This window comes from Coregonus clupeaformis, chromosome 36, assembly GCF_020615455.1.
Source record: "Coregonus clupeaformis isolate EN_2021a chromosome 36, ASM2061545v1, whole genome shotgun sequence".
In the NCBI taxonomy this organism is placed as follows: Eukaryota; Metazoa; Chordata; class Actinopteri; order Salmoniformes; family Salmonidae; genus Coregonus; species Coregonus clupeaformis.
The window spans coordinates 38,441,404-38,467,119 of NC_059227.1; the positions used below are offsets into that span (position 1 = coordinate 38,441,404).

General features: G+C 42.0%; 1 protein-coding gene and 1 long non-coding RNA gene across 2 annotated transcripts; both read left to right on the forward strand.

Annotated features, from left to right (window-relative positions):
- The first annotated feature begins 5,320 nt into the window (after nucleotides 1-5,320).
- LOC121552809 lies at nucleotides 5,321-10,120 on the forward strand. Its single transcript, XR_005997301.1, has 3 exons — nucleotides 5,321-5,480; nucleotides 9,065-9,174; nucleotides 9,284-10,120. It is a non-coding gene; the product is annotated as an uncharacterized LOC121552809 (long non-coding RNA).
- A 765-nt stretch (nucleotides 10,121-10,885) lies between these two features.
- Nucleotides 10,886-25,701, forward strand: LOC121552164 (histone deacetylase 1-like). Its single transcript, XM_041864885.2, has 6 exons — nucleotides 10,886-11,505; nucleotides 12,041-12,182; nucleotides 12,500-12,608; nucleotides 12,843-12,983; nucleotides 16,024-16,035; nucleotides 25,694-25,701. Exons 1-6 carry the CDS (start codon nucleotides 11,321-11,323, stop codon nucleotides 25,699-25,701), a joined length of 597 nt encoding a protein of 198 aa, XP_041720819.1. The 5' UTR covers nucleotides 10,886-11,320.
- The last annotated feature ends 15 nt before the right edge of the window (nucleotides 25,702-25,716 follow it).

Below are 25,716 nucleotides of genomic sequence, written 5' to 3' on the forward strand. Positions count from 1 at the left end.
TGTCACAACTTTGGAAGTATGCTTGGGGTCATTGTCCATTTGGAAGACCCATTTGCGACCAAGCTTTAACTTCCTGACTAATGTTTTGAAATGTTGCTTCAATATATCCACATAATTTTCCTTCCTCATGATGCCATCTATTTTGTGAAGTGCACCAGTCCCTCCTGCAGCAAAGCACCACCACAGCATGATGCAGCCACCCCCGTGCTTCACGGTTGGGATGGTGTTCTTCAGCTTGCAAGCGACCCCCTTTTTCTCCAAACATAACAATGGTCATTATGGCCAAACAGTTCTATTTTTGTTTCATCAGACCAGAGGACATTTCTACAAAAAGTACGATCTTTGTCCCCATGTGCAGTTGCAAACCATAGTCTGGCTTTTTTATGGTGGTTTTGGAGCAGTGGCTTCTTCCTTGCTGAGTGGCCTTTCAGGTTATGTCGATATAGGACTTGTTTTACTGTGGATGTAGATACTTTTGTACCTGTTTCCTCCAGCATCTTCACAAGGTCCTTTGCTGTTGTTCTGGGATTGATTTGCACTTTTCGCATCAAAGTACGTTAATCTCTAGGAGACAGAATGCGTCTCCTTCCTGAGCGTTATGACGGCTGCGTGGTCCCATGGTGTTTATACTTGCGTACTATTGTTTGTACAGATGAACGTGGTACATTCAGGCGTTTGGAAATTGCTCCCAAGTATGAACCAGACTTGTGGAGGTCTACAATTGTTTTTCTGAGGTCTTGGCTGATTTCTCTTGATTTTCCCATGATGTCAAGCAAAGTGGCACTGAGTTTGAAGGTAGGCCTTGAAATACATCCACAGGTACACCACCAATTGACTCAAATGATGTCAATTAGCCTATCAGAAGCTTCTAAAGCCATGACATCATTTTCTGGAATTTTCCAAGCTGTTTAAAGGCACAGTCAACTTAGTGTATGTAAAATTCTGACTAACTGGAATTGTGATACAGTGAATTATAAGTGAAATAATCTGTCTGTAAACAATTGTTGGAAAAATTACTTGTGTCATGCACAAAGTAGATGTCCTAACCGACTAGCCAAAACTATAGTTTGTTAACAAGAAATTTGTGGAGTGGTTGAAAAACGAGTTTTAATGACTCCAACCTAAGTGTATGTAAACTTCCGACTTCAACTGTAATCTGTCTTTCCCTCAACACCTCATGGGATGGTATGTTATCTTATCTCGCTGTATACAGATCTAAATGTTGTTAGCCAATCACAGACTGTGTTGTTACCAGTTCCCAGTATCAGACAACCAATAAGAGTTGTGTCCGTGGCTTTCAGTCGAATAGAGGAGTTCATAGGCTTTCCCAGATAGTCCATGCTATTCGGGTCCTTGGGATGTCCTTACCTCAATCAAGTATAAATGTAAAATGGTTAAGTTTAGTGTTAGTTAAGGGTAATAGTTTAGGGTTCAGGGTAGGGACGTCCCAAGGAATCTGGATAGCAGTGACCGTTCATATAGTGAGAGACAAGCACGGTATTTGAGAGCTCGGCGGCAACACAGACATGAATTTGTTTAGTTTTTTACTATCTGCCCCAGATTGTTTCCTTAGAGACGATTAAAATAATTACCAAGATGTCTTTGATCCGATTGAGGAGTAAGTAGGCTGTATTTAAGTTGTGATATCGTTAGGAAATATGTAGGCCTACTGTGATGATAAGGCAAATTTGGTTTATTTGAAAATAATTACTTTTTGTTGATAACGAGTTGATAACGTATTGTCAAAAGCACGTAGGCAATATTATTTACTGTGTCGAGTAGGCTAGTGTACAATAATAACGTAATTTGATATGTTAGTATTATTTATTTCATGGATGAATTAAAAAGTAAATGAAAATCTTCACACATGGTGCTTTAGGATATATACATATTTTACATTGTAATACACTACCTCTACATGCCATTGTGTGCTGGAGCTATGGGTTTATTTTTCCACTGTCACTAGGCCTACACATTCACACTCGAACTAAATTGAATGGGGGATGCATAAGTACTTTTCACTGAAGAAGGGAAACGAGGTACAACGTACAACTTTGATATAAGAGCTAAAATCATGCCTGACAAGACCAATGAAATATATAGTTTGGATACAGGAGTAGCCTATTCTACAATAATGTAACTGTATGTGCTAGTATTATTTATCTAATTGATAAATGAAATTGTAAATGTGGATGGGTACGCTACTTCATTCAATGATTACAGTATTGTACAAGATAGATACAGGAGTAGCCTATAGTCTACAATAATAATGTCATTGAATGTGCTATAGCATAATTTATTTCATTGATGAATGAAATTGTAAATGGAGATGATAGGCTACTTCATTGAGTGAATACTGAATGTCTTGTTATCTCTGGGAGTATGTTAATGAGGCTTTTCAGCTGTTGAACTACAGTGGGGGAAAAAAGTATTTAGTCAGCCACCAATTGTGCAAGCTCCCACTTAAAAAGATGAGAGAGGCCTGTAATTTTAATCATAGGTACACGTCAACAATGACAGACAAAATTAGGAAAAAAAATCCAGAAAATCACATTGTAGGATTTTTAATGAATTTATTTGCAAATTATGGTGGAAAATAAGTATTTGGTCAATAACAAAAGTTTCTCAATACTTTGTTATATACCCTTTGTTGGCAATGACACAGGTCAAACGTTTTCTGTAAGTCTTTACAAGGTTTTCACACACTGTTGCTGGTATTTTGGCCCATTCCTCCATGCAGATCTCCTCTAGAGCAGTGATGTTTTGGGGCTGTCGCTGGGCAACACGGACTTTCAACTCCCTCCAAAGATTTTCTATGGGGTTGAGATCTGGAGACTGGCTAGGCCACTCCAGGACCTTGAAATGCTTCTTACGAAGCCACTCCTTCGTTGCCCGGGCGGTGTGTTTGGGATCATTGTCATGCTGAAAGACCCAGCCACGTTTCATCGTCAATGCCCTTGCTGATTGAAGTAGGTTTTCACTCAAAATCTCACGATACATGGCCCCATTCATTCTTTCCTTTACACAGATCAGTCGTCCAGGTCCCTTTGCAGAAAAACAGCCCCAAAGCATGATGTTTCCACCCCCATGCTTCACAGTAGGTATGGTGTTCTTTGGATGCAACTCAGCATTCTTTGTCCTCCAAACACGACGAGTTGAGTTTTTACCAAAAAGTTCTATTTTGGTTTCATCTGACCATATGACATTCTCCCAATCCTCTTCTGGATCATCCAAATGCACTCTAGCAAACTTCAGACGGGCCTGGACATGTACTGGCTTAAGCAGGGGGACACGTCTGGCACTGCAGGATTTGAGTCCCTGGCGGCGTAGTGTGTTACTGATGGTAGGCTTTGTTACTTTGGTCCCAGCTCTCTGCAGGTCATTCACTAGGTCCCCCCGTGTGGTTCTGGGATTTTTGCTCACCGTTCTTGTGATCATTTTGACCCCACGGGGTGAGATCTTGCGTGGAGCCCCAGATCGAGGGAGATTATCAGTGGTCTTGTATGTCTTCCATTTCCTAATAATTGCTCCCACAGTTGATTTCTTCAAACCAAGCTGCTTACCTATTGCAGATTCAGTCTTCCCAGCCTGGTGCAGGTCTACAATTTTGTTTCTGGTGTCCTTTGACAGCTCTTTGGTCTTGGCCATAGTGGAGTTTGGAGTGTGACTGTTTGAGGTTGTGGACAGGTGTCTTTTATACTGATAACAAGTTCAAACAGGTGCCATTAATACAGGTAACGAGTGGAGGACAGAGGAGCCTCTTAAAGAAGAAGTTACAGGTCTGTGAGAGCCAGAAATCTTGCTTGTTTGTAGGTGACCAAATACTTATTTTCCACCATAATTTGCAAATAAATTCATAAAAAATCCTACAATGTGATTTTCTGGAGAAAGAAATTCTCAATTTGTCTGTCATAGTTGACGTGTACCTATGATGAAAATTACAGGCTTCTCTCATCTTTTTAAGTGGGAGAACTTGCACAATTGGTGGCTGACTAAATACTTTTTTTCCCCACTGTATGTCAATGTGGAACTAATTTCTAAATCTATATTTATTTTTGTCAAGAAGTGATGAGCCAGAGCAACCAATCAGCGTCACTGCAGCTGTTCTACTGACCACCAACACTGCTCTCCCTCCACAAGCAACCACATCCTCTTCTCCTGTTCAACTAATTTGCCGCCACACTGAAAAGGACTGTACATACATACTTCTGTACCCATCTCATTGCAACATGATCCATCCAAGGCTTCAGCTGGATGCCTAAAATGTGAGAAATGTAAACAAGATGCTTCAGTTGTGTGTGTGTGTGTGTGTGTGTGTGTGTGTGTGTGTGTGTGTGTGTGTGTGTGTGTGTGTGTGTGTGTGTGTGTGTGTGTGTGTGTATGGATGGAGTTCCAAGAAAAGACATGAGAAGATGGCAAAGGAGATAGTGATTAGAGTGAGAGCATACAGTATGAAAATAAAGACCCCTTGGGATCTAAAATGAGTGTGGGGTGCCCTCTTGTGTCTCTTCAGTTCATATAGGCTACATAGTATTAATATTTAATTCAGTGATTGAAATTACGAACCCATCGTCTGTAGCCTAAACATTCATTTTTTAAAGTTCTTCCAAGTGTTTCTTGCTCAAAGATTTCGAGATCCTCTGTCCAACTTTCATCACTCAAACTCTCCTGTTGGATTTATCTATAGTTATGCACATGCGCAAAAGGGATTGATTTACAATTATATACCAGGTTCGAGCCCTGAATGCTAATTGGCTGAAAGCCGTGGTATATCAGACCATATACCATGGGTATGACCCAAAAATATTTTTACTGTTATAATTACCAGTTTATAATAGCAATAAGGCACCCCCGGGTTTGTGGTATATGGCCAATATACCACGGTTAATGGCTGTATCCAGGCACTCCGCATTGCGTCATGTGTAAGCCCTTAGCCATGATATACTGGCCATATATATTGGACATATACCATACCCACTCGTGCGTTATTGCTTAATCATAGCAGTCAAACACGTTAAATCAACATCCATTGATGGAAAATGATCTGGGGAGTTTAATAAGGGCGAATTATGTTTTCTCTTGCAACATATTAAAATGAGTTTATGATGTCATGTCATAGTTCACAATAATAATTATTTTGATGAAAACCGAATTTTGCTTCGATATTCCTTCTTAATTGGCTCGATAAAGTTATGGGGAAATGGTTTATTGAATAAATGTGGCAACTCCTATCTTGCTGTGTGAAAAAATGTTGGCCAAGTTTTCAGGCCTTTTGACCAGGTCATTTTGTGTGGTCATTGGCCTACAAATTTAACTTGACCTGGCAACCCTGATTCTTCCTCCAAACATTTCGCTAGCGCTATCGACCATCACGTCCATTCTACCTTTGTTTGAGCAAGCATCCCAAACAAAAAGCCGACTCAACATGGCTTACACCGTTGCAGGTGGCACCAAGAAGAAAGTCTGCTACTACTATGACGGTAAAGAAATGCATGTTCATTTTGACTTCAGCATTGGACGTAGCTAGCCTAGCCATGACATCCAGTGCAGTGCAATATTCATTATCTTTGCTAACTAAGCTAGCCTGCCAAGTTAAGACATGATGGGATTTGTTTTTCTGTTCCTTTTATGATGATGAAATACGTTACAAGACGATGTCCTAGAATCTAGATATTGGTAAACTACTGTTGATAGTTAACGTTACTGTCGTCGCTACTAGCTTCACTCATCATGGGCATTGTTGGTTGAACTGCGAATTTAGCCAGCTAACGTTATTGTTCAATATTTCATTTTAGGAACTATTATTTTACACAAATATTGACACTTGTGTAGTATTTGTTTTATAAACTTGAAAATATAAACAAAGTTAGTTAGATTAGTACCTTTTATTGCTACCAACAAGGGCCATGTGTGTGATGTCGACGTCACATCATCAGCCATTGCGTATACTCTGCATTGTTTTATTGGTTACTGCTAGTAAACTGACAGTTGCACTGTAGTAGTAGCGAGATAGTATTAGTAAATACACATTGCCTTGAGAACGTATTCATACCCATTGATTTATTCCACATGTTGTTGTTAGAGCCTGAATTCAAATTAAATCGTTTTTTTCTCTCACCCATCTATACACAATACCCCATAATAACAAAGTGAAAACATGTTTTTAGACATGTTTACACATTTATTGAAAATCAATACAGAAATATATAATTTACAAGCATACCCATAACATGATGCAGCCAACAATTTGCTAGAAAATATGGAGAGTGGTATTCAGTAATGTATTGGATTTACCCCAAACACTGTATTCAGGACAAAAAGGGAATTGCTTTGCTATGTTTTTTGCAGTATTACTTTTGCACTGTCTTCCTTCTTTTCACTCTGTCAATTAGGTTAGTATTGTGGAGTAACTACAATGTTGTTGATCCACCCTCAGTATGTGTGGGGTACAGAGATGAGGTAGTCATTCAAAAATCATGTTAAACACTATTATTGCACACAGTGAGTCTTGCAATTTATGTGACTTGCAAAGCAAATGTTTACTTGTGAACTTATTTAGGCTTGCCATAACAAAGGGGTTAAATATTGACTCAAGACATTTCAGCTTTACATTTTTTATTATACTGAATTTAAAAAATGATGCAACATGGAACATTTTCAACAAGTTACAGTTCATATAAGGACATCAGTCATTTGAAATAAATTCATTAGGCCCTAATATATGGATCTTTCATGACTGGGTGGCAGGCCCACCCTCTGGGGATCCAGGCCCAGCCAATCAGAATGAGTTTTTCCCCACAAAAGGACTTTATTACAGACAGAAATACTCGTCAGTTTCATCAGCTGTCTGGGTGGCTGGTCTCAGACGATCCTGCAGGTGAAGAAGCCGGATGTGGAGGTCCTGGGCTGGCGTGGTTACATGTGGTCTGTGGTTGTGAAGGCGGTTGGACGTACTGCCAAAATCTCTAAAACGACATTGATGGTAGAGGAATGAACATTACATTCTCTGGCAACAACTCTGGTGGACATTCCTGCAGTCACCATGGCAATTGCAACGTCTGTGGCATTGTGTTGTGTGACAAAACTGCACATTTTAGAGTGGCCTTTTATTATCCCCAGCACAAGGTGCACCTGTGTAATGATCATGCTGTTTAATCAGCTTCTTGATATGCCACACTTGCCAGGTGGATGGATTATCTTGGCAAAGGGGAAATGCTCACTAATAGGAATGTAAACAAATTTGTGCACAATTTTAGAGAAAAGCTTTTTGTGCATACAGAACATTTCTGGAATCTTTTATTTCAGCTCATGAAACATGGGACCAACACTTTTTGCATGTTACTTTCATATTTTTGTTCAGTATAATTAGTTTAAAAAAAATATATATATAATAATAATAATTCCACTGACATTATGGGGTATTGTGACAAAGAAATATCTGTAATCCTTTTTAAATTCAACAAAATGTGGAAAAATTAAGGGGTGTGAATACTTTCTGAAGGCACTGTAATTATAACCTGTGGTAGTAGTGCAGTAGCTACATACAGTGCATTCGGAAAGTATTCAGACCCCTTGACTTTTTCCACATTTTGTTACGTTACAGCCTTATTCTAAAATGTATTACATTGTTTTTCCCCCCTAATTAATCTACACACAATACACCATAATGACAAAGCAAAAACAGGTTTTTATAAATGTTTGTTAATAAATAAAATGAAATATGACATTTACATAAGTATTCAGACCCTTTACTCAGTACTTTGTTGAAGCGCCTTTGACAGCAATTACAGCCTCGATTCTTCTTGGGTATGACGCTACAAGCTTGGCACACCTGTATTTGGGGAGTTTTTCCAATTCTTCTCTGCAGATCCTCTCAAGCTCTGTCAGGTTGGATGGGGAGCGTCGCTGCACAGCTATTTTCAGGTCTCTCCAGAGATGTTCAAGTCCGGGCTCTGGCTGGGCCACTCAACAACATTGAGACTTGTCCCGAAGCCACTCCTGCATTGACTTGGCTGTGTACCTAGGGTCGTTGTCCTGTTGGAAGGTGAACCTTCACCCCAGTCTGAGGTCCTGAGCGCTCTGGAGCAGGTTTTCATCAAGGATTTCTCTGTACTTTGCTCCGTTCATCTTTCCTTCGATCCTGACTAGTCTCCCTGTCCCTGCCGCTGAAATACATCCCCACAGCATGATGCTGCCACCACCATGCTTCACCGTAGGGATGGTGGCAGGTTTGGCTTCTGTCTGGCCACTCTACCATAAAGATCTGATTGGTGGAGTGCTGCAGAGATGGTTGTCCTTCTGGAAGGTTCTCCCGTCTCCACAGGGGAACTCTAGAGCTCTGTCAGAGCTCCAATCGGGTTCTTGGTCACCTCCCTGACCAAGGCCCTTCTTCCACGATTGCTCAGTTTGGCCAGGCGGCCAGCTCTAGGAAGAGTTTTGGTGGTTCCAAACTTCTTCCATTTAAGAATGATGGAGGCCACTGTGTTCTTGGACTTTCAATGCTGCAGACATTTTTTGGTACCCTTCCCCAGATCTGTGCCTCGACACAATCATGTCTTGGAGCTCTACGGACAATTCCTTTGACGTCATGGCTTGGTTTTTGCTCTGACATGCACTGTCAACTGTGGGACCTTATATAGACAGGTGTGTGCCTTTCCAAATCATGTCCAATCGATTGAATTTACCACAGGTGAACTCCAATCAAGTTGAAGAAACATCTCAAGGATGATGAATGGAAACAGGATGCACTTGAGCTCAATTTCGAGTCTCAAAGCAAAGGGTCTGAATACTTATGTAAATAAGGTATTTCTGTTTTTTTTATTTTTGTCAATATGGGATATTGTGTGTAGATTGAGGTAAAAATATAATGTAAGACATTTTAGAATGAGGCTGTAACGTCACAAAATGTGGAAAAAGGGAAGGGGGCTGAATTTTTTCTGAATGCGCTGTATGTTTAGATCTTTTGATTTAAAAAAGGGTAATTAGGTGTATAAAAATGTATTTTATAAAATGTACTGTATCACTGTCTGACTGTAGAATAATGTGATTTTTCTCCCATATCCAGGTGATATCGGAAATTATTATTGACAAGGGCATCCAATGAAACCACACCGACTTCGCATGACCCACAACCTGCTGTTGAATTATGGGCTGTACAGAAAAATTGAAATATATGTAAGTTAATAACATGATTCCAGGGAGTAATGGTAACTAACACTGAATGTGTAGCTATGGCTTTTTCTATCTTTCTCCTTCAAGTGTTGTATTATTCTTTATGTTGCAGAGACCACACAAAGCCACTACAGAGGAAATGACCAAATATCACAGTGATGATTACATCAAGTTCCTCAAATCCATCCGACCAGACAACATGTCAGAGTACAGCAAGCAAATGCAGTGGTGTACGATGTTGGCTCCATAGCTAGGGCCAGGAGTTGTAATGAACCTTAAGACTGAACAGGGGACAACTAGTGTTAACACTAGCCTAGTGTTAAAAATACATATGAATTAAGTTTTTCTTCATATTGGATAACATGAAAAATGTTTTATTTTCCCCTCTAAGTCAATGTTGGGGAGGATTGTCCTGTGTTTGATGGGTTATTTGAGTTCTGCCAGCGATCCACTGGTGGCTCTGCTGGTACGTGCGTACACACAATAGCTTTTATTTATCCGGCATTATGTTGTAATGTCCAGGGAAACTGAAGATCATTCTATTGATGCTAAATATGAATTTGAGTGATAATTTAAACTCCACCCAGTTAGCAAATGAACACATCATATGCCCACGGGTACACATCTGTTGATCAGTATGAGCAACATTTACAGTTGAGTCTTTTAGGAGATGCTCTTGTCCAGAGCAACTTACAGTTAGTGCATTCATCTTAAGACGGCTGGGTGGGACAACCAAATCTCAGTCATAGTAAGTACTTTTTCCTCAATAAAGTAGCTATCAGCAAAGTCAGTGCTAGTAGGGGGGGAAAGAGCGAGTGTTAGTTCACGAAGGGGTGGGGGGGTGCTGTGGGATTCTTAAAGATACTCTTTGAATAGGTAGGGTTTCTGATGTTTTTGGAAGATGGGTAGGGACTCTGCTGTCCTAGCTTCAGGGGGAAGCTGTTTCCACCATTGGGGTGCCAGGACAAAGAAGAGCTTTCACTGGGCTGAGCGGGAGCTTCCCTCCCGTAGGGGTGGGAGGGCCATGAGACCAGAGGTGGCAGAACAGAGTACTTGGGTTGGAGTGTAGGGTTTGAGCATAGCCTGAAGGTAGGGAGGGGCAGTTCCTCTTGCTGCTCTGTAGGCAAGTACCATGGTCTTGTAGTGGATGCAAGCTTCAATTGGAAGCCAGCTGGGTGATATGAGAGAACTTGGGAAGGTTGAACACCAGGCGGGCCAGACGGGAGATGACAAGTGCCTGGATTAGGACCTGTGCCGCTTCCTGTGTGAAGAAAGGTCGTACTCTACGGATGTTGTAGAGCATGAACCTGCAGGAGCAAATCACTGCTTTGATGTTTGCAGAGAACGACAGGGTGTTGTCCAGGGTCACGCCAAGGTTCTTTGCACTCTTTGAGGGGGATACCATGGAGTTGTGAACCGTGATGTAGAGGTATTGCAGCGGGCAGGCCTTTCCCGGGAGGAAGAGCAGCTCCGTGTTGTTGAGCTTAAATATAATAATATAATATGCCATTTAGTAGACGCTTTTATCCAAAGCGACTTACAGTCGTGTGCATACATTTTTACGTATGGGTGGTCCCGGGGATCGAACCCACTACCCTGGCGTTACAAGCGCCATGCTCTACCAATTGAGCTACAGAGGACCACCCATACGTATACATATGGATGTCAGCTTGAGGTGGTGGGCTGACATCCAAGCTGAGATATCTGCCAAGCACGCAGAGATGCGTGTCGCCACCTGGGTGTCAGAAGGGGGAAGGAGAACAGTAGTTGTCATCTGCATAGCAATAATAGGAGAGACCAATTTAGCTAACATTTGACTGACATTTCCAAAACAACGAGAAGTTTCATCATTAGTCAGGCGATGTCTTCAGTACATAGGAAGCCACTCAGAGGAACAGAACCAGATCAGACCACTGTGTCTGTCTGCTACCTCAGGCTCTAGGGAGACGTGGATGTTGCAGCACAGTTGGGGATTTGTACACACTGCCGTGTTTACAGGGTTTTATTGAAGCTCTGTTGTCAAAGGTAATTTATTTCTCATGCTTTTTTCTCTGTGAAATGTTTGCTTTTACAGCCCAAACTTTGGATTTCCTCTGTTTTTAACTGCAAAGAGTAGAACTAGTCCCTCTTGGTTTAGAAATTGCAACATATGAAATACTGTAAACTAAAAACATGTTTTTCCTCCCCTGGAACAGCGGGATCAGTGAAACTTAACAGGCAGCAGACAGACATTGCGGTGAACTGGGCCGGTGTACTCCACCACGCCAAGAAGTCTGAGGCCTCTGGCTTCTGTTACGTCAATGACATCTTCCTGGCCATTCTGGAGCTCCACAAGTGAGTTTGTGTTCCCCAGATAGACATTTACATTACATTTTAGTCATTTAGCAGACACTCTTATCCAGAGCGACTTACAGTTAGTGAATACATATTTTTTTTATACTGGCCCCCCGTGGGAATCGAACCCACAACCCTGGCGTTGCAAACGCCATGCTCTATCAACTGAGCTACATCCCTGCCGGCCATTCCCTCCCCTACCCTGGACGACGCTGGGCCAATTGTGCACCGCCCATGAGTCTCCCGGTCGCGGCCGGCTGCGACAGAGCCTGGATTCGAACCAGGATCTCTAGTGGCACAGTTAGCACTGCGATGCAGTGCCTTAGACCACTGCGCCACTCAGGAGGTAGACACTGGCTTAACAGTATGACTCATACAATGAAATGCATCAGTGATGGTGCCTTTCTTTTTGTTTGTGTAAACCTCCTGAATCAACGTCTGTAATAAATGCCCTATACTTTTTATTCTACTATGCATGCCTCTGATTTAATTCTTCACACCCATCAATTAAACATGTAGGAGGCAATATTCCCAGGTACCACCAGAGGGTGCTGTACATTGATATTGACATCCACCATGGAGATGGAGTGGAGGAGGCCTTCTATACCACAGACAGGGTCATGTCCGTGTCCTTCCACAAATACAGAGAGTATTTCCTCGGGACTGGAGACCTCAGGGTGAGTACTTGGCCATGTCCCAAATGGCACTACTTTTGATCAGTAAAAGTAGTGCATTATGTAGGAAATAGGGTGTTGTTTGGGATGCAGCCCCCCCGTCTCAGACCTTAATTTGAACTTCCTGGTCCTCTGTTACACTCAGTGGCTCATTGATACCTGGTTAGACTTTCTTTCCATAACTATAGTTGTGAATGTCTTCGATTAGACATGCTGACTAAGAAATAATCTCACTTCCACAATTTGCCTCGGCATTTTACTTGGGAAGAGTGCTTTATGATGGATGCAGTATTTAAGTTATGGATTAGCAAGTGTGCTAGATGATGGCCAAGGTGATGGAGATGTACCAGCCCAGTGCAGTGGTGCTGCAGTGTGGAGCAGACTCCCTCTCAGGAGACCGACTGGGCTGCTTCAACCTCACCATCCGCGGTAAGAAAGCTGTCTGCTTGTCTGCTAACTTTTTTGTGGATGAGGCCACTTTAAAATTGTGTAGCTTTGTTAAATGTAATGATTGAGCCAGCGTTGTACGTTTTTAGTGTGTCATTGATTGAACTGGATGGATCAAATCTAACTTGGACTTCAAGAAGCATATTATATTCTAAGCCCTCCATGTTTTTCCTACAGTTTTTAATGTTTTGTCACTCCATGCTGTATTTCCACCAGGCCATGCCAAGTGTGTTGAATACATGAAGTCGTTCAACCTTCCCCTACTGATGCTGGGTGGCGGAGGCTACACCATCCGCAACGTGGCCCGCTGCTGGACCTACGAGATGGCCGTGGCTCTGGACACTGACATCCCTGATGGTGTGTTGCTCATCCCTATTCAAAATATCCCATATCCCTGCCTCTTTAAGGTGCTTTCCTTATTTCAGTGTCAGTTGCCTAGACATGTATACTGGAGGGAAAATATCAGGCTACTGAGACCAGTGTACTTTTCATGGTTTACTTAATACAATTGAAAAAGAAAAGGAGAGCCTTACACTCTAGGAGCTCAGATGCAATAATCTAATAACCAACGTTTCGACAGACAAGCTGTCTTCATCATGGTATAATGACAAACACTGCGGGTCACTAATTTATATACTTTGAAAGGATTTGCCTTCAGATTTACTTAATACAATGTATTCTCTCCCCCTGAGATATGGGATGGGTCTCTAGAGAAAATGCAATGTGGCCTCAACACTAGACGGGCTGTGTCCCAAATGGCACCCTATTCCCTACATGGTGCACTACTTTTGGCCAGCGCCCTGTTGTCCCTGGTGAAAAGTAGTGCACTATACGAGGAATAGGGTGCCATTTGGGACGTAGCCAGGGATAGTCCTGGTCCTGACATTCTTCTGCCTACAGGGAGCGGACTAAGCAGAATGTCATTGTTCCACTAAGTATGTGAGTACATTAGGGCTGTCCCCGACCAAAAAAAATCAATCGGTCGACATTTTTAAACGTGTGTTTTTCCATATATAGACATGTGTTTTTAATAAAATCAACTATATGCATTGAGCTTACGGTTTGATGAAATAAGACAAATGCCTCAAGAGGGTGCCAGAGGTCTAGATAACCAGAAGAAAAAACCTTAACCTGACCCAACTATTCTCCTCCTGCTCCTGCTGGCTTTCGCAGATTCTGCCATTACTCTTCTGAAGTTGCCGGTAATAGGCTATATGAGGAGTTGGCCACCTTTCTCAAGTGGAATGCCAATTTATCTTACCATTTCAACCGATCTGCATGCCAGCTATGGTTTTCATATGCACATTTTCGTGAAACCGCTTCATTTAATTTAATAATGTATTCATATCTCAATCATTGTCATGTGGTTAATGAAAATTCTATCCAAATCTAAATGAAAATGATACAAACCTAAAAAGTAACTTATATTGCCAACTATGTAAAAGTAGCCTACATAAAGCCAACAAATAAAAACATTGCAGCCTGCAGGTAGAAAATATCCTGATAAAAATAAATATCCTATGAATCACATTGGCTACACATGGCTTGTCTGCAACGAACTTGAATCATTGTATCAACTATAAACTTAGGTCTGCCTGAAAATATCAGGCTACTGAGACCAGTGTACTTTTCATGGTTTAATTAATACAATTGAAAAAGAAAAGGAGAGCCTCAGAGAGCTGGAACGATTTTTCAAATACATTTGACGAACTATTGTAATTCTCAATGGATGTAAAAACAGACTTTGTTTGCTTGCTGTTTGAGGTGAAGAAAACCTTACTTTGAGAAGCTCTACAGGTCATTAGTGGTGGTGCGTTCAGCCAATCGGAGATACTATCAGATCCCCAAATGGGCATATTTTCTATGCCTACATTTACGCACAGGCCAGGTAGCATATAGGCCTACTTCTATGCGTACGCGTCCTAACTCAACAGGAGCGCGCCAAACAAAATACGACTAAATTGACAAAACTCGTAAATGGAATGAAGTAAACCAAAACTTGTTTCTCACAAGTGTAGCAAAGGTTGTGCACTCTGCAAGAATTGTGTCCACTCAGACAATGATAACGGGAAGACTGGAATAATAATATTGAATGCATTAACAGAAATTACCTTAACCAAAGTAACAAACATTGTAGATTATAAATTATAGGAATGAACAGTAAATGTACCACTGGTGATATATGTAATGGGGAATTGATATACACTAACAATCAAACGCAAACAATTCACACAATGAAGTTCAAATCAAACTTTATTTGTCACGTGCCAAATACAACAGGTGTAGTAGACCTTACTGTGAAATTCTTACTTAAAAGCCCTTAACCAACAATGCAGTTAAAGAAAGAGTTAAGAAAATATTTACCAAATAAACTAAAGTTAAAAATAATAAAAAGTTCCACAATAAAATAACAATAACGAGGCTATATACAGGGGGTACAGGTCAATTTGTGGGGGTACAGGTTAGTCGAAGTAATTTGTACATGTAGGTAGGGGTAAAGTGACTATGCATAGATAATAGACAGTGGGTAGCAGTAGTGTAAAAACATATGGGGGGGTGGTCAATGTAAATAGTCCGGGTGGCCATTTGATGAATTGTTCAGCAGTCTTATGGCTTGGGGGGTAGAAGCCGTTAAGGAGCCTTTTGGTCCTAGACTTGGCGCTCCGGTACCGCTTGAAACAATGAATGTACACAAATTGGCGGGAGAGAGCGCATTCTGGAGAGACAAGTGCATTTTGCATCTGGGCGCATTGTCAATCCGACATCTGCATTGGCCATGCAGCATTTACGGTGATACGGCCTCAGCCGAAGTCAGGGCATTTATACTTCTTGCGCTTCGTGGAGCAGAGCTGTTGTCAAGAAAGTGAGTTTGTGTATTCTACAGGATGTACCGCCCCCACCTACCGTCAACCAATCATGTCAATGCGGCGTTATACAGAGCCCTCCGCATTGTTACAACATTTGGGAGGCGCATGGCGATGTGGTACGGAGCTCGATTTGGCCTCTGGAGGCTCCCCAATTGCATCACACTCTCCATATGGAGCGTCCGACCACATTTTCAGATCAAGCATAAATTGGCTTTTAGTCTAGGCCTCCGCAATGGATTAGTTCACTGAGATGGGCGCAAATATACACTACCGGTCAAAAGTTTTAGAACACCTACTCATCCAAGGGTTTTCTTTATTTTTATTATTTTCTACATTATAGAATAATAGTCAAGACATCAACACAAAAAAATAACACATATGGAATCATGTCATAACCAAGAAAGTGGTAAACAAATCAAAATATATTTTATATTTGAGATTCTTCAAATAGCCACCCTTTGCCTTGATGACAGCTTTGCACACTCTTGGCATTCTCTCAACCAGCTTCACCTGGAATGCTTTTCCAACAGTCTTGAAGGAGTTCCCACGTATGCTGAGCACTTGTTGGGTGCTTTACCTAAACTCTGTGGTCCGACTCATCCCAAACCATCTCAATTGGGTTGAGGTCGGGGGATTGTGGAGGCCAGGTCATCTGATGCAGCACTCCATCACTCTCCTTCTTGGTAAAATAGCCCTTACACAGCCTGGAGGTGTGTACTATATTTATTTTACCTTTTATTTAACTAGGCAAGTCAGTTAAGAACAAATTCTTATTTACAATGACTGCCTACACCGGCCAAACCCGGACGATGCTGGACCAATTGTGCACCGCCCTATGGGACTCCCAATCACAGCCGGTTGTGATACAGCCTGGTATCGAACCAGGGGGTCTGTAGTGACGCCTCAAGCACTGAGATGCAGTGCCTTAGACCGCTGCGCCACTCGGGAGCCCAAGTACTGGAGCATCAGCAATTGTGGGTTTGATTACAGGCTCAAAATGGCCAGAAACAAATAATTTTCTTCTGAAACTCATCAGTCTATTCTTGTTCTGAGAAATGAAGGCTATTCCATGCGAGAAATTGCCAAGAAACGGAAGATCTCGTACAACGCTGTGTACTACTCTCTTCACAGAACAGCGTAAACTGGCTCTAACCAGAATAGAAAGGGGAGTGGGAGGCCCCGGTGCACAACTGAGCAAGAGGACAAATACATTAGTGTCTAGTTTGAGAAACAGACGCCTCACAGGTCCTCAACTGGCAGCTTAAATTAAATAGTACCCGCAAAACACCAGTCTCAACGTCAACAGTGAAGAGGCGACTCCGGGATGCTGATCTTCTAGGCAGAGTTGCAAAGAAAAAGCCATATCTCAGACTGGCCAATAAAAAGAAAAGATTAAGATGGGCAAAAGAACACAGACACTGGACCTTTTCTTTTAAACTCTGCCTAGGTCAGCATCCCGGAGTCGCCTCTTCACTGTTGACGTTGAGACTGGTGTTTTGTGGGTACTATTTAATTTAAGCTGCCAGTTGAGGACCTGTGAGGCGTCTGTTTCTCAAACTAGACACTCTAATGTATTTGTCCTCTTGCTCAGTTGTGCACCGGGGCCTCCCACTCCCCTTTCTATTCTGGTTAGAGCCAGTTTACGCTGTTCTGTGAAGAGAGTAGTACACAGCGTTGTACGAGATCTTCCGTTTCTTGGCAATTTCTCGCATGGAATAGCCTTCATTTCTCAGAACAAGAATAGACTGATGAGTTTCAGAAGAAAATTATTTGTTTCTGGCCATTTTGAGCCTGTAATCAAACCCACAATTGCTGATGCTCCAGTACTTGGGCTCCCGAGTGGCGCAGCGGTCTAAGGCACTGCATCTCAGTGCTTGAGGCGTCACTACAGACCCCCTGGTTCGATACCAGGCTGTATCACAACCGGCTGTGATTGGGAGTCCCATAGGGCGGTGCACAATTGGTCCAGCATCGTCCGGGTTTGGCCGGTGTAGGCAGTCATTGTAAATAAGAATTTGTTCTTAACTGACTTGCCTAGTTAAATAAAAGGTAAAATAAATATAGTACACACCTCCAGGCTGTGTAAGGGCTATTTTACCAAGAAGGAGAGTGATGGAGTGCTGCATCAGATGACCTGGCCTCCACAATCCCCCGACCTCAACCCAATTGAGATGGTTTGGGATGAGTCGGACCACAGAGTTTAGGTAAAGCACCCAACAAGTGCTCAGCATACGTGGGAACTCCTTCAAGACTGTTGGAAAAGCATTCCAGGTGAAGCTGGTTGAGAGAATGCCAAGAGTGTGCAAAGCAGTCAAGGCAAAGGGTAGCTACTTTGAACATTCTCAAATATAAAATATATTTAGATTTGTTTACTACATGATTCCATTTCTGTTATTTCATAGTTTTGATGTCTTCACTATTATTCTACAATGTCGAAAATAGTACAACTGAAGAAAAACCCTGGAATGAGTAGGTGTGTCCAAACTTTTGACTGGTAGTGTGTATTTGTGTGTACATATATATACACACATACACAGTGAGAGAAAACAGTATTTGATCCCATGCTGATTTTGTACGTTTGCCCACTGACAAAGAAATGATCAGTCTATAATTTTAATGGTAGGTTTATTTGAACAGTGAGAGCCAGAATAACAACAACAAAATCCAGAAAAACGCATGTCAAAAATGTTATGAATTGATTTGTATTTTAATGAGGGAAATAAGTATTTGACCCCCTCCAATCAGAAAGATTTCTGGCTCCCAGGTGTCTTTTCATACAGGTAATGAGCTGAGATTAGGAGCACACTCTTAAAGGGAGTGCTCCTAATCTCAGCTTGTTACCTGTATAAAAGACACCTGTCCACAGAAGCAATCAATCAATCAGATTCCAAACTCTCTACCATGGCCAAGACCAAAGAGCTCTCCAAGGATGTCAGGGACAAGATTGTAGACCTACACAAGGCTGGAATGGGCTACAAGACCATCGCCAAGCAGCTTGGTGAGAAGGTGATAACAGTTCGTGTGATTTTTCTCAAATGGAAGAAACACAAAAGAACTGTCAATCTCCCTCGGCCTGGGGCTCCATGCCAGATCTCACCTCGTGGAGTTGCAATGATCATGAGAACGGTGAGGAATCAGCCCAGAACTACACAGGAGGATCTTGTCAATGATCTCAAGGCAGCTGGGACCATAGTCACCAAGAAAACAATTGGTAACACACTATGCCGTGAAGGACTGAAATCCTGCAGCGCCCGCAAGGTCCCCCTGCTCAAGAAAGCACATATACAGGCCCGTCTGAAGTTTGCCAATGAACATCTGAATGATTCAGAGGAGAACTAGGTGAAAGTGTTGTGGTCAGATGAGACCAAAATCGAGCTCTTTGGCATCAACTCAACTCGCCGTGTTTGGAGGAGGAGGAATGCTGCCTATGACCCCAAGAACACCATCCCCACCGTCAAACATGGAGGTGGAAACATTATGCTATGGGGGTGTTTTTCTGCTAAAGGGACAGGACAACTTCACCGCATCAAAGGGACGATGAACGGGGCCATGTACCGTCATCTTGGGTGAGAACCTCCTTCCCTCAGCCAGGGCATTGAAAATGGGTCGTGGATGGGTATTCCAGCATGACAATGATCCAAAACACACGGCCAAGGCAACAAAGGAGTGACTCAAGAAGAAGCACATTAAGGTCCTGGAGTGGCCTAGCCAGTCTCCAGACCTTAATCCCATAGAAAATCTGTGGAGGGAGCTGAAGGTTCGAGTTGCCAAATGTCAGCCTCGAAACCTTTAATGACTTGGAGAAGATCTGCAAAGAGGAGTGGGACAAAATCCCTCCTGAGATGTGTGCAAACCTGTTGGCCAACTACAAGAAACGTCTGACCTCTGTGATTGCCAACAAGGGTTTTGCCACCAAGTACTAAGTCATGTTTTGCAGAGGGGTCAAATACTTATTTCCCTCCATTAAAATGCAAATCAATTTATAACATTTTTGACATGCGTCTTTCTGGATTTTTTTGTTGTTATTCTGTCTCTCACTGTTCAAATAAACCTACCATTAAAATTATAGACTGATCATGTCTTTGTCAGTGGGCAAACGTACAAAATCAGCATGGGATCAAATACTGTTTTCTCTCACTGTGTATGTGTGTATATATATGTACACACAAATACACACTACCAGTCAAAAGTTTGGACACACCTACTCATTCCAGGGTTTTTCTTCAGTTGTACTATTTTCGACATTGTAGAATAATAGTGAAGACATCAAAACTATGAAATAACAGAAATGGAATCATGTAGTAAACAAATCTAAATATATTTTATATTTGAGAATGTTCAAAGTAGCTACCCTTTGCCTTGACTGCTTTGCACACTCTTGGCATTCTCTCAACCAGCTTCACCTGGAATGCTTTTCCAACAGTCTTGAAGGAGTTCCCACATATGCTGAGCACTTGCTGGCTACATTTCCTTCACTCTGCAGTCCGACTCATCCCAAACCATCTCAATTGGGTTGAGGTCCGGTGATTGTGGAGGCCAGGTCATCTGATGCAGCACTCCATCGCTCTCCTTCTTGGTAAAATAGCTCTTACACAGCCTGGAGGTGTGTTGGGTCATTGTCCTGTTGAAAAACAAATGATAGTCCCACTAAGCCCAAACCAGATGGGATGGCGTATCCTGCAAACCTGGTGGCCAACTATAAGAAACGTCTGATTTCCCTTTATTACGTTATTTCCATTTATTACTTTCCAAACCCACCACCCCTTCCCTAATTGGAGTAAACTAGTGAACAACAACGCTTAGGCCTCTACTTCCAGCTTATACATACTATAAACATTTTATGGACACAGTCAATTTTACAATAGTTCTATTTTGTTTGTTTTTACTCCTGAACTTTCTCTACCCTCAACCTCTCCGATCATTTTCATGATGTCCATCCGGTTTGCTTCTATAAGCCATATCTTTCAAACTGCTCTTTCACAAAAGTTCTCAACCTATAACCTATATACTTATTATGGACACAGTATGTTTTACATTAGTTAGCTTGTTGTTTATTAGTTGTTATTAGTCCCAACCTTCAGCTCCATTCAACCCCTCCCATCTATCTCTTAACACCATCCATATTGGATTTATATTTGCCAAATATTTTTAAACTGTACTGTGATGTTTCAACCTGGATTTGCTGTACTTCCCTTTGGTACTCCTTGAATGCACTTATAGTGTGACGTGCTTTATCTTCTGAATGAAATATCCACCTTTTTAATTAATTAAATTGTTTTAGAGAAGATTATGTGGGTGTTCCCGTAGATGAACCTACAATAATTTCATATTTGTTGAAAATGTGATATTTTGCTTTTGCCAATTAAAACCTTTGTATACTAATTCTTGGTGTGAATGTATGAATTGGAGTAGTTAATCAGTTAAAGTATGGGCTAAATATGCTAAATCCACCATGATCATTTAGATTATTTATACCCATTGACTCTTGAAGAATATCACTTTTAAATGCCATGAGCTTAGGTCAACTGTAACCAACCCTATCATAATCCAACATATAAGGTTTTTTTACTCCATTATTTGTAAACAATGTACTGTATTTGTGAATATGCATCATGTACTAAATCAAATCTAAAATACAAAATCCACTAGGGATTTTTATTGATGCATTACATGGCATCCACACGATGGCGTTATAACACATTCAATACACAGGCCATTATTTTCATCAGCACACACCTACCATTTTTAGGTCTATTTATTTCAACCGCCATGATTGCTAGCTAATACAACCGTGATTTTGAGTTGTGTAGACATTAGACCTGATGAACAGACAAAGTATATTTAGAATTTCAGTCCAGCTTCTACAGCAACTTACTAGTATAATCGATTACATGCACCTGCAAGCGGGAAACTAGCATGTGTGGATTTAAAAACATGAGGAAGCTGCGATCCAGTCAGTGGAGATTTGAGTAACATGTACACATGCCTATTTTGTGGACTGCCCATAGCTGTGGGAAGATGTTTTGGGTTGCGGCCTTCCACCCTCGCTTATATGGTGCTATCACCAGGAATAATAAAGGCATAGTTCACTGATTTGGTAGAAAAAACACGACAACCGGAGTAATAAAGGCCTAGTCACAAAATGTATCCCCAAAACGTTTTGCTAAAAATGTATTTAAAAAAAATAAATGGCATGCTGCAGCAGCCCTACTTCCCGCAACTATGGGCCTGCGTTCATCAGTTGATGAACAATTGCAATTTGAGGCATGTATAACATGCTCTTTAATTTTGTTGCAATTATTACAATGTAGCATTACAACTTGCTACAGAATATATGCTACAGTGTTGCAGCTCCCCGACTGCTCATTGAGTCATTTGCCAATTTCAATTTACTTGTAGCCTGCCTGTTGCACAGGCCACTGCCAGTTTCGACCAAGAAGCCACAATCTTCTTGAGGTAGTAGGTAGCTAGGCTAATATGAAATATTCCCTATTTCTGCAGCAAATTGTGAGCAGGAACAGATACCAAATGACTAGTTTGTTGTGATATAGGCCTTTCCTTGGAAAAGTTTGCACCCAATGCATCTGACATCAAAATATGTTTTGTGTCAGCAACACCATTCATTGACTCTCTGAAGCTGAAGAACATGGTAACAGGTTTCTCAACACCTCTTTACAGAATATAAGGCCCCAGGCTACAATAGAAACTAACATATAACATGTAAACACTGTAGCCAGGCCTACTACTGCCGGGTGTTAGACCAGCTACTGTAAAATAGGTTCATTTTAGTCTCTGAACGTGGGCGCCTTGCGAACTTTGACTAGGTTACTTGTGAGCTAACCTTGCTGGGAGGGACCCCTGGCCCTGAAATCAAATCTGTCATAAGCATATTGCATTGTCCAAGTGTAGCTTCAAGCTAGCCTTAGAAAATCTAACCACCGTATTGATGGTTTCTTTCAATGTCTTGGGTGGGTCTGCGAGGGATTCATTGTTCAACATCATTGCAAATAATTGAGTCAGCGGTGAGTGTCTCTTGTTACAACAATGAGCTGCTCAATAGCTCTGCACTAACATTTTAAAATATTTTCAGTTGGCGTTGAACCAGTCACAGAGTAACTATTGTTCTACAACCTCACACCAGTCAAAATATAATTTGCAAATGTGAACGTAGTTAATGTCAGTGATGTAGGCAGCATCTGATGTTGAGGGCGGCAGGTAGCGTAGTGGGTAAGAGCGTTGTGCCAGTAACCGAAAGGTCGCTGGTTCTAATCCCCGAGCCTCCTAGGTGAAAAATCTGTCGATGTGCCCTTAAGCAAGGCACTTAACCCTAATTGCTCCTGTAAGTCGCTCTGGATAAGAGCGTCTGCTAAATGACTAAAATGTAAATGTAAATGAGGGGGAATAGCACTAATAGTGGAACTTGCAATCAACAAACACTGATCCCTGTGACAAACCCATGTACAGTGCATTCGGAAAGTATTCAGACCCCTTGACTTATTCCACATTTAGTTACATTACAGCCTTATTTTTTCCCCCTCAAATCTACACACAATACCCCATAATGACAAAGCAAAAACAGGTTTTTAGAAATGTTAGCAAATGTATAAAAAAAAAAAAAACGAAATACATTTACATAGGTATTCAGACCCTTTACTCAGTACTTTGTTGAAGCACCTTTGGCAGAGATTACAGCCTCGAGTCTTCTTGGGTATGACGCTACAAGCTTGGCACACCTGTATTTGGGGAGTTTGGATGTCAGGTTGGATGGGGAGCGTTGCTGCACAGCTATTTTCAGTTCTCTCCAGAGATGTTCGATCGGGTTCAAGTCCGGGCTCTGGCTGGGCCACTCAAGGACATTCAGAGACTTGTCCCGAAGCCACTCCTGCGTTGTCTTGGCTGTGTGCTTAGGGTTGTTGTCCTGTTGGAAGGTGAACCTTTGCCCCAGTCTGAGGTCCTGAGCGCTCTGGAGCAGGTTTTCATCAAGGATCTCTGTATTTTGCTCCATTCATCTTTCCCTCAATTCTGACTAGTCTCCCAGTTCCTGCCCCTGAAAAACATCCCCACAGCATGATGCTGCCACCACCATGCTTCACCGTAGGGATGGTGACACATTTCCTCCAGACGTGACGGTTGGCATTCAGGCCAAAGAGTTCAATCTTGGTTTCATCAGACCAGAGAATCTTGTTTCTCATGGTCTGAGTCTTTAAGTGCCTTTTGGCAAACTCCAAGCGGGTTGTCACATGCCTTTTACTGAGGAGTGGCTTCCGTCTGGCCACTCTATCACAAAGGCCTGATTTGGTGGAGTGTTGCAGAGATGGTTGTCCTTCTGGAAGGTTCTCCCATCTCCACAGAGAAACTCTGGAGCTCTGTCAGAGTGACAATCGGATTCTTGGTCACCTCCCTGACCAAGGCCCTTCTCCCCCGATTACTCCGTTTGGCCGGATGGCCAGCTCTAGGAAAAGTCTTGGTGGTTCCAAACTTCTTCCATTGAAGAATGATGGAGGCTACTGTGTTCTTGGGGACCTTCAATGCTGCAGACATTTTTTGGTAGCCTTCCCCAGATCTGTGCCTCGACACAATCCTGTCTCAGATCTCTACGGACAATTCCTTCGACGTCATGGCTTGGTTTTTGCTCTGACATGCACTGTCAACTGTGGGACCTTTATATAGACAGGTGTGTGACTTTCCAAATCAAGTTTTAATTTACCACAGGTGGACTTCAATCAAGTTGTAGAAACGTTTCAAGGATGATCAATGGAAACAGGATGCACCTGAGCTCAATTTCGAGTCTCATAGCAAAGGGTCTGAATACTTATGTAAATAAGGTATGTTTTTATTGATACATTTGCAAAAAAAAATTTAAAAATGTTTCGCTTTGTCATTCAAATCAAATCAAATGTTATTTGTCACATACATGTGTTTAGCAGATGTTATTGCGGGTGTAGCGAAATGCTTGTGCTTCTAGCTCCGACAGTGCAGTAATATCTAACAGTTTCACAACATATACCCAATACACACAAATCTGGTAAGTAATGGAATTTAAGAATATATACATATGGACAAGCAATGACAGAGCGGCATGGACTAAGATACAGTAGAATATTATAGAATAGAATGCAGTATATACATATGAGATGAGTAGTGCAAGATATGTAAACATTATTAAAGTGACTAGTGTTCCATTTCTTAAAGTGGCCAGTGATTTCAATAGGCAGCAGCAGCCTCTAATGTGCTAGTGATGGCTATTTAACAGTCCAATGGCCTTGAGATAGAAGCTGTTTTTCATTCTCTCGGTCCCAGCTTTGATGCACCTATACTGACCTCTCCTTCTGGATGATAGCGGGATGAACAGGCATCAGCTCGGGTGGTTGATGTCCTTGATGATCTTTTTGGCCTTCCTGTGACATTGGGTGCTGTAGGTGTCTTGGAGGGTGGGTAGTTTGCCCCCGGTAATGCGTTCGGCAGACCGCACCACCCTCTGGAGAGCCCTGCGGTTGCGGGCGGTGCAGTTGCCGTACTAGGCGGTGATACAGCCTGACACGATGCTCTCAATTGTGCATCTGTAAAAGTTTGTGAGGATTTTAGGTGCCAAGCCAAATTTCTTCAGTCTCCTGAGGTTGAAGATGCTCTGTTGCGCCTTCTTCACCACACTGTCTGCGTGGTTGGACCATTTCAGTTTGTCAGTGATGTGTACGCCAAGGAACTTGAAGCTTTCCACCTTCTCCACTGCGGTCCCATTTATGTGGATAGGGGGGTGCACCCTCTGCTGATTCCTGAAGTCCACGATCATCTCATTTTGTTTTGTTGACATTGAGTGAGAGGTTATTTTCCTGGCACCACACTCACCTCCTCCCTGTAGGCGGTCTCGTCATTCTTGGTAATCAAGCCTGTTGTGTCATCTGCAAACTTGATGATTGAGCTTGGCCACGCAGTCATGGGTGAACAGGGAGTACCGCAAAGTTTCCTAAGAGTTAGTCACAATACCCCATTATGGGGTATTGTGTGTAGATGAGGAAAACAATGAATTTAAGAAAAGGCTGTAACGTAACAAAATGTTGAAGAAATCAAGGTGTCTGAATACTTTCCAAAGGCACTGTATTCTGGTCCATACTTGATTTTAAAAGGCTTTGAACAAGTTAGACCTAGTTTTAGTCATAATATTTGTGAGATGAAATAGATCTCCATGTTGGACTTTTGTAGATGACTGAGGGGCAGTGACACTG

What these genes read in the sequence shown, in the direction of transcription:
- LOC121552164 (XM_041864885.2), top strand. Translation starts at nt 11,321, where the DNA reads ATGAAATACTGTAAACTAAAAACATGTTTTTCCTCCCCTGGAACAGCG. An exon ending in GCCATTCTGGAGCTCCACAA is followed by an intron (nt 11,506 to 12,040) that starts GTGAGTTTGTGT and finishes CAATATTCCCAG; the next exon opens with GTACCACCAGAGGGTGCTGT. An exon ending in CTTCAACCTCACCATCCGCG is followed by an intron (nt 12,609 to 12,842) that starts GTAAGAAAGCTG and finishes TATTTCCACCAG; the next exon opens with GCCATGCCAAGTGTGTTGAA.